The following is a 10,000-nucleotide window of genomic DNA, read 5'->3' on the forward strand; positions in this document are numbered from 1 at the left end:
CGGATGTGTGTGATAATTTGAGCAGTCTTTGGTGCTGGTGTTGAAGTTGAAGAAGCGGTCACACTGAAATGATGGTGGAGGTATGACATGCTGTGAACCCCCGTCAGCTGGATCAGCTACTGCTGCTGGGATGTCGCCGGGCTCATCAGCATGAGGAAGACTGCTGTCCTGATGTGGTGCTGGTGGGGGTACTTGCTGCAGATGTTCACGGTTGTGGCGAACAACACCGGCAGGTGAGATGATGAGGTAGGTACGATCACCTGGGTCAGCTGCGTCAATCATACCGGCGTTGTTCCATTTTTTCTCTGCATGTCTTCATCAGGACATGGTCTACCAGTCTCAACTTTGACAAAGGCTGTGCTCCATGCCTCCTGTCATCGCTTTGCTTATACTGCTCTTCGTTGTCTTTGTCGGCTCGGCGGATGTCAACCGGCCTCAGCTGCTCGGGCAGTCTGAGTAACTTTGAAGTTGCCATCTCATCAGGGCCATAGTTGGACTCACTCCTATACTGGAGTAGGTCGTTGATCTGAAGTTCAGGGTAATTCTAGCGACTGCTGCTGTAGCAGATTCTTGGCTACTTCGACCGCACTTCCGTTTTCTCCATCTGCCTGAGAAAATCTGGGACTGCTTGTCTGATGTTGAATGTCATGTTTCAATGCAGTCTTCCTGAATTCGTAACACTGAAACTGAGATCCACTGTGTGTCATGATGACATCAGGTATACTGAGGTTCGCGATCAACTGTATGAACTTCTTAGCGATGATGCTTGCAGTTGATAAAGGTTGGGGTGGCCCACTGTGAGTTATTTCTTATTCTTCTTCGTTCGTGGGCTGCAACTCCCACGTTCATTCGTATGTACACGAGCGGGCTTTTACGAGTATGACCATTTTTACCCCGCCATGTAGGCAGCCGTACTCCGTTTTCGGGGGTCCGTGAGTTACAATCCAGTGCCACCAAATAATCTCCACCTGTGTAAAAACGCAGGTCTGCCCACAACCGTTGTGGAAGGGGTGTGGGGGAGAAATGGTTCTTTCTGCTGCAGCTGTCTGTTGGCCCTACACACCTGATGTGAGTTGATCACTTGCTTGAGGTACCTGCTGAGACCTGGAGCCAGTTGCATTGCTTGGTTCTAACTTTTTGACAGTTACACGTGACTAAATGCCTACGTTGACCGAACTTCCCCATTGGTCAGTTCCACACTACACACAGTAGTTACGACCATGCTAGGCTCTTCCGTCCGAGCAATGCAACTGGCTCACACTAAGCTGAGGACTGTGCACTTTGTCGGTGCTTGTGTAGTCCATGATGAGTCTCATGTGGCTGGTGAAGAATGCCTTTTTTGTTGTTTATTTGGCTTTTTGGCACCCAATATTCCAGGCAGTACATGCATACTTAACCCCCTGATAGCTGTTGACGAGTATGCTCGCCAGTGAAAGGGCTGTAAACCTCAATGAGATGAGACAGAGGACACATGGCAGGATGTCCGTCATCTTCCTTTATTGAGACTCTTTCCGCTAGGGACCGCATTACTTTTGTTCAGCAAAATCACTTACATCACTTAAAACCATACAAGCAGTAGTTATTCTTTTGTTGTTTTTCTTTCTTTTTTTTTGGGGGGGGGGGGGTGGAGGGGGTGCGTTTCAGATTCATTGATCTCATTTTACCAAGGTTTAGGGTCAACGACAACACACATACAAACATGACTGTTAACAATAACAGTCACTCGTTTTCCTGTCAATGATTCTGCCCTCTTCGAAACAATGTATACCTTCTTAAATCGTAAAAAAAAAGATGCGTACTTACCCAGACTTCGCTTGTGATGCTTCCGACAGGCCTTCCAAGGTGACGGTCCAATGCCTCCTTGTTTCCATAGCTTCCCACGGAGTGGTGGTGTCACTAGGACTCTGGGGGGTTATGCCAAGAGCGGCCAAAACGGCGTTGGTGGTGGTGGTGGTAGTCGAGGTGGTGGTGGTGGAGACTGTGTCGATCGTTTTTCTGTTATGTAGAGAGAGAGAGAGAGAGAGAGAGAGAGAGAGAGAGAGAGAGAGAGAGAGAGAGAGAGCATTAAATTTCAAGTTTCATTTGTATATTTCTTTAACGAATGTGCTGGTTGTGCACTTAAAAGTATGGTGTGAGGTGGGGAAGTCGGAAGGGGTAGTAAACTGGTATACATTTGTGTATGTGGGAGGGTGGCGTTACAGACACAGAAAAAGAGAGACAGACAGAGAGACAAAGAGAGAGAGAGAAAGAGAGAGAGATACAGAAAGAGAGACAGAGAGATACGGAAGGAGGGAAATGTGTATCAGATTTTTCAGTTTCATAGTTAAACCTTAAATAAAATATTAATTTTAGATATAAAATTTCACACGCGACCGCGCGAGAAAGACAGAGAGAAAGAGGGAGAGAGAGAGAGAGAGAGAGAGAGAGAGAGAGAGAGAGAGAGATTTACCTGAAGGGCACAACATTTTTGTTAAAGGAAGCAGCACCCTTTCTGCGTTTTTCTGAACGGCTTTTCCCACCATTCTGTTCACACTTTCTGAATTTCCTACTCCGGTTTTCAGATTTTATGTCTCCCCCGACGTTTGTCTGGCATTTTCTTGCGGATTTCCGGGACTTTGGATTTCCTTCATTTACTGCTGTCATAACGACAGGCTTCCGGAGGACCTGATGCTGAAACATAACGACAGTCAACACAGAAATAAATACATGCCAGTTTTTTTTTTCAGAAAAGATATGGGCTGTACAGAATAATTTGAACTTCATTGTGCTTCATCTGTTGTGAGCGGTTATTCTTTTTAATTTCTGATTTCTTCATGCGTGGGACTCTGGTTATTAATGAAAAATGCTGTGAGACGTTGGACTGTAAATTAGAAGACTGAAAATAAGCCTAGTTTACAAAAGGACAGCTCTGTACTCACATTATGGACAGAGGATGGACAGAGACTGTAACGCAGAATGGGACGAGGAGGCGACGCATTTTACCCTGGGGTTGTTTATGGGCAAAATAATAAAGCATACAAAGACGAAGAAATCCAAAAGATTGGCTGTGTGTTGAACAGCATGGCGACAGAGCAAAAGATGACTGCTGAGTCAATAAAACTGACAAACGGAGAAAGCCTGTATGAAAACAACAACAACAACTGTGTGTTGTGAAATAAAACTCACTTGATTAGAAGCGACGACGTTTTAAACCACAGTTCCTTCTTTAGGGACTGATAAGTGGAGATGACAGAGGAGGTACAAGCAATGTCTTGAATGGCGTCTTGAATGTTGTGTCAGAGGTGCAAAGAATGCAGGATTATCTTTCTTGAATTACTGTCGGCTATTTACTATGTCAGGGATAGGAACCTCAAACCAACAGACCAACCACCATATCAGCATACTTTTCCACCAATACGCTCTCTCTCTCTCTCTCTCTCTCTCTCTCTCTCTCTCTCTCTCTCTCTCTCTCTCTCTCTCTCTCACCGTCTGCAATTCATTTTCCTACCCAGACTTTTGTTTCACCTTTAGATGAGACAGAAATCTGAAAATGAGACTCTGGTCTGTTCTAAAACTCGTTACAGCAGGATAGAACTAATGTGGCGCACACACACACACACACACACACACACACACACACACACACACACACACACACACACACACACACACACACAGTGTGAGAGAGAGAGAGAGAGGGAGAGGGAGAGAGAGAGAGAAACAAACAACATTTTCCTCCAAAATCTAGATAGTTCCGATACTGAGTTTCCGCACAGTAGCACAGCCCACGGCTCGCGGTGGTAGGCAGAATCGTTCAGGCGTTGCAACTCTGATCCAGTGTTCAACAATGATCAGGGTTTGACGGGCCCCGTTTCGGCATAATTTTGCGGTCCTTGGGAAATGCACTTTGCTCCGAATTTCCTCACTCTACCCAGGCGTGAATGGGTACCTGACTTCAGCAGGGGAAGGTTAAAACGGCAGAAAAAGAGGATGGGGCCCCGCCTTCCTCGTTGTAAATTTCCTTCCTCACCGAGAATCATGTCCCCATGACCATTCATGTGTAGCGGTGTCCCAGCAGTAATGCACACGACTAAGAAGCGAGTGTCCGCGCCTGGGTTCGAGTCCTATAAATGCAGACTGGCGTTTTCACTCCTTCCTCCGTTAGACCTTCCATGGTGACCTGGTCGGATGAGTCGATCAACCGAGGTTACGTGTGCAAGCATGCACTTTGCGCACGTAAAAGAACCCACTGCGACAAAAAGGGTTGTCTCTGGCAAATGTATGTAGAAATGCCCACTTTGTATTGGAAAACAAATATACCACAGTAGAAATACAAAACGAATATACTTGCAGACGGAAGAAAAGAAATACAATGAGGATGGCGCTGTCAATCAAATACCCCACCCAAGTGATTGATACTGACCGTAACAGCGTGACACAGTCTATTCTGTACTTTGGACTGGATGTACACCAGACGTGAAGTGGATACTGCAGGGGGCTTGTCACTGTACACCTGGATTGTTGGCCCTTGTTCAGGACACTCTGTAACCATGGTGATGATGCAATAAAACAACAACAATAATAATAATAATAATAATAATAATAATAATAATAATAATAATTTATAAATTATTATTATTATTATTATTATTATATAAATTGTTATTATTATTATTATTCAATATCTGTTTCTAATAATCATATTTCCATGTTGTACACTTGTCTATGTTGTGATACCGCACCAAGGCCAAATTTCTCTAATCTGAGATATTAAAGTTATTCTTGTCTTATTTCACCTTATTGTAAGCAAACAGAGAGGGGATGATGAATTGATTGGATTGATTTTGCACACACTTGCATTCATTCACGCTCTCTCCTGATACCAATAGCAGAGCAGCATGAATTGGTTTTTAAAGAGTGATTACTAAAGAACAGCAAACAACAGCACTAAATCAAACTTCTGATCGACAGAAAAAAATTCCTGCTAAGCACTAAGCAGCACGCTGTCATCTAACCAGTGTCTACTAAGCAGTTCACCCTACTTAGCAGCACACAACCCTTGATAAACACTACACCCTACACTTAAGCAGCACCTACATACAGCAGCACCTCCCTGCACCATTTCAGTCAGTCTGTGACAGGTTCCGTTTCTTTCAGGGGAAAAGTAGGAAATAGCTGTGCTGACTAGTTTTATCCCTTCCAACATACTGTGCATCCTAACTGCAAACTACAACACTCCCCTACTGGTCAAACAAAAGTAACCAATCTTGGCTTGTCCTAGTGACGCTAAGTGAATGATTAACATCCTCCATACTCTATTCTCTCATTTCAACCCACTTGTGTACACACACACACACACACACACACACACACACACACACACACACACACACACACCGTGATGACAAGTTTGACGTGTTGTGTCACAAAGAGATAGGGGAGAGGGGACGAGGAAACTCGGGGCTCGCTAACATTGGTATAGATTTCGACGGGCGCAATAGCCAAGTGGTTAAAGCGTTGGACTTTCAATCTGAGGGTCCCGGGTTCGAATCACGGTGACGGCGCCTGGTGGGTAAAGGGTGGAGATTTTTACGATCTCCCAGGTCAACATATGTGCAGACCTGCTAGTGCCTGAACCCCCTTCGTGTGTATATGCAAGCAGAAGATCAAATACGCACGTTAAAGATCCCGTAATCCATGTCAGCGTTCGGTGGGTTATGGAAACAAGAACATACCCAGCATGCACACCCCCGAAAACGGAGTATGGCTGCCTACATGGCGGGGTAAAAACGGTCATACACGTAAAAGCCCACTCATGTGCATACGAGTGAACGTGGGAGTTGCAGCCTACGAACGAAGAAAAAGAAGAAGTATAGATTTCTCCCTGGTCCAGTTACTAAAGTGTCATCACATACCCCAGCTGTGTGAGTGAAGGGTTGCTGCGGGATGACTTAAAAGACAGACCGCCACATGGGAAACGTTCCAACCAGTCTGCATTAGCATAAGTCGCGGCCATCAAACTTAAACCATGCTGTGCTGGCAAACTGGTGATGCCATTCACTATGGCAAGCGACAATGCGACTGACAAGACAGAGGGACTGAGGGGGGTGTGGGAAGGTGGAAGGAGGAAGGGGGTGAACAGCGTCGTCCTAACCTCCCATGGATGGAACTTTTTATTTTATGGAGTGGGGAGGAAGATGAGAAAAGGGGGTGGGGGAGGAAGAGGGGGGATGAAGGGATGGGGAGGAAAGGGGGACAGAGTGTGGGTGGTGTAGGCGACACTGATAGCACACTATAATATTATCTTATCTCATCCTATCTTACCTAGATATACAGGATTCAAGATAAAAGAATATTTTATTATCTCTAAAAATTAGATTGTTGAAACGTTTTCTGATAAAGAGGCAACATTTGAAATATTAAAAAAGAAAGGGGGTGTGGGGGGCATTTCATCCACAGAAAAACGCAGTGTTTGATCATTTAATAAACAGTTTCATAAATATATATCGAAAAACACAGCGCAAGCTTCCACAGCACAGTCTATGTATCCAAATTAAAAGAAATGATAATATTATCGGTTTGCTTGGGTTATTTTTTTTCCAAATAATAATGTTAATAATATTATATTTATAATTCATTGACTTACGCATGCGGAAGAGTTCCATGACTTCCATGCTGCCGTTGCCTCTGACAATAGAGCACAAGGTGTCCTGAAACCCTCCGCATGAGGACATCACTCGTGTTCCAGTGGGACACTGCAAGCAGGGTCGACAATCCAAATGGTGGGAAGCAACGTCGGATTTGTTGGCCCTCGCCCATTGGAAGGTTCCGTTTCCGCATCTGTTGTGGTACCGGGGCGTGCTGTCCAAGATCCTCTTCCGATATATCTGGAAGAAGAAAAACAGAAAAAGAGAGAGTGGGATAGAGAAAGAAAGAAAGAAAGAAAGAAAGACAGTGTTTCATGCATTTACCCATGAGTATATAGACATACATCGGGAGTTTGGGGAATGGTGGAGGGATTGTAAGCAATCAGCGGAAGGTAATCTTAACTTGCAAAAAGCAAAGAGATTTGACTAAAATGACATCAAATTCATTTGCATACATAATAGTGTTTGGCATTTCGATCGATGGAGCAGAGCGAGAGACCAACAGTCATTTCACGTTTGTATCAGAGTTCAGTCAAAAACTTTATTACTCAAGGATAAAGATGGGAGAGAGAGGGGGGGGAGGATGGAGAGGGAGAGAGAGAAACAGACAGAGTTAGAGATGGGAAGAGAGAGATGAAAGACAGACAGACAGACACAGAGAGAGAGAGATGGTTGATTCAATTAAGGCCATAGCCCCTTAGGAATAGGGGGTAATAACATAATTCTACCTGTGTCATTAATTGCAATTGGTAATATAAACAACACAACATCTTTCACAATAAACTATCAGTGAATCTAAGAAATACTCGTCTCTCTTAACTGCAGTGCTTTACGAAGATAATTATATCGCAAAACCACGTATAATGTTTTCATCATTATATGCCATTATTAAACATAGCCGAAATAAGCATGGATATATATAATATTTTGAAGGAATAAATTGGATTCGTAAATCAGTCAACACAGGACATTTTATAACAAAGTGAACTTCATCCTCTCTTGATTCTTTGCACAATGGGCACAATAGATCAGAATGACATGTTGCTTTATGAGGATATCAGTGTGTCTTCTATTCAGAAATTCCTAATCAAAATCTTGTCAAAGTAAGTCTGAGGTGTCTGTTCAAATCAAACAAAAGATATTTCTTCATTATATGATTAGAGGTATAGATTCGATACATATAAAATTTTTCGCTGGTTTGGATATGGCTTTCCCACTCCTGCCACCTACAGTCTATGAAACGCTGACGAAAAATTTGCACAAATATATTTTCCTCCCCCACTCCTGGATATCCCCATGCATACCCAAAACCCAAGTTCATGCAAACACATTCGTACATTCGACACCCAGTTTGTTTTGCCTCTTCAGTCTAAATCATATAGCATATTGTAAGATTTACTTGGCAGTCGAGTATTATTAATTTTAATAACTTTAACCAGTAACGAATGCATCTAATAGCAGAGTTGGTATAGACTGGGTGCCTATTAGTTTCTCCATATACTAAATCATTGGGTGTTCTCAGTTCAACCCCTAAAAACTTTTTAAGCCCAAATAAATGAACGGGCTCACAATGCATAACCGATTTTCTATCTAACCCCGACAATTCTGAACCATGTAGCACAATAGGTTGTATCTGAATATCAAAGAATTTCAGAAAATTAATAGCTTTCAAGAATTATTATTCAATAAATATGTAACAACGCATTTTACCCCCCGCTTGATAAATCCTTACACGCAGCTGTAAAACTCAAACATGTAGAGAAGAATATTCCAAGATATTTATAGACATTAACGACAGGCTTGACAACACCATCATTGACCCATCTTTCCCTCCCTGCCAGAAAACCCCCTTTTCTAAAGACAATTATGTTACTCTTATCCAAATTAATAATGATAATGTACATTTATATAGCGCCTTTTCTCTCTAAGAGCTCAGGGCGCTTTACATGAAAGAAAAATATGATAAGTTACATAAAACATTCATGACCTCTCTTTCTCACCCCCCACCCCCACCCCCGCCAGCCCCCCTCCCACACGCGCTCCCTTTCCCACCCTACATTCATCCAAAGTGAGCTGACATGGGTGGTGTTGGAGAACAAGGAAGGTGAGAGTGCTTTTTGATAGGTTTTAAAAAGATGAGATTTTGGTGATGAACGAAACGCAGAAATAGAATCAGATGCACGGATATGATGAGGAAGGTTGTTCCAGATGTGAGGAACAGCAAAGAAGAAAGAACGTCCACCACAGGTTCTTGAACTGACACGAGGAAGTTTTAAAAGGTAACAGTCAGAGGAAGAGCGGAGATTTCTTGCGGGAGTGTAAACACTGATAAGGTCAGAAAGATACGCAGGTCCTGCGGAGTGGAAAACAGAACAGCAGAGACACGCAACTTTGTATTTAATTCTTGCTTCAATGGGGAGCCAGTGTAGAGTGCGGAGGTGAAGTGAAATGTGATCAGTATGTGGGACTCTGAGAGTCAGACGGGCAGCATTGTTTTTATTTGCTATAATAATTTGTATAGATCAGTCCGCACGATTTGAAACCTCCTTGAAACTGAAACTGAAACTTTCTCTTTAAAACGTGTGTGTCGCCTGTTATATTAAACGACCTCTCATTTATGAAGTGCATTTCTGTTATTGTGTTTAGATATTTATTTCAAATTTCACCCGTACCCCCACGTCACCCCCTCCCCTCCCCGATTTCCCCCAACTCACCATCCATTCCCCTCCCCTTCTTCTTCTTATAATGGATAATACCCAGATGTATGCATTAATACTCTAACAAAATGTCTTCAATCCCCGATATGTATGACAGGGACATTAAACAAAGTTCTTCCATTAAAACGTGTTCGTGCGCGAGTGTGTCGCAGGTGCACATTGCCTTACCTCTAAGATGCCACATAGCTTTCTTTGCACTTCCGTTCTTTCTCTTTCCTTCAGGTTCCGAAAAGACGTGCTCTTGCCTTCCAGGAACAAGCCCCACCCTCTTTTCTTACAGGCTGCAACACAGGTTAAAAAAAAGACAGGGGTGGATTGGGGGGGGGGGGGGGGGGGGGGGGGTGCGGGGTAACAATTGATAATAAATAATGTTATCCTTTTTTTCTTACCGGCTGCAACACAGGTAAAAGACAGGGAGGGTGGTGGGTATGAGGTAATAATTTACAATAAATGATGTCATCCTTTTTTTCTAACCGGATGCAACACAGGTAAAAGACAGGGAGGGTGGTGGGTATGAGGTAATAGTTTATAATAAATGATGTCATCCTTTTTTTTTCTTACCGACTGCAACAAAAGTGAAAGACGGAGAAGGGGGTTGAGGGGAGGAGGGGGATAGGTGGGGGGTGGGGGGGTAACAATTGATGATAGATAACGTCA

The 10,000-nt window shown here is 43.4% G+C and overlaps 1 protein-coding gene across 6 annotated transcripts in view; it reads right to left on the bottom strand.

Moving 5' to 3' along the window:
* Positions 1-10,000, bottom strand: part of LOC143293524 (uncharacterized) — a 31,779-nt gene that overhangs the window by 17,172 nt on the left and 4,607 nt on the right. For all 6 annotated transcript variants that reach the window (XM_076604429.1, XM_076604430.1, XM_076604428.1 and 3 more), the window contains exons 4-8: positions 9,512-9,624; positions 6,626-6,866; positions 4,403-4,521; positions 2,450-2,670; positions 1,804-1,995 (exon numbers count right to left, since the gene is read on the bottom strand). In XM_076604429.1, coding sequence (XP_076460544.1) covers positions 1,804-1,995; positions 2,450-2,670; positions 4,403-4,521; positions 6,626-6,866; positions 9,512-9,624 — 886 coding nt within the window. The remainder of the gene's footprint in view (positions 1-1,803; positions 1,996-2,449; positions 2,671-4,402; positions 4,522-6,625; positions 6,867-9,511; positions 9,625-10,000) is intronic.

Source organism: Babylonia areolata, chromosome 19 (assembly GCF_041734735.1).
Source record: "Babylonia areolata isolate BAREFJ2019XMU chromosome 19, ASM4173473v1, whole genome shotgun sequence".
Taxonomy (NCBI): domain Eukaryota; kingdom Metazoa; phylum Mollusca; class Gastropoda; order Neogastropoda; family Buccinidae; genus Babylonia; species Babylonia areolata.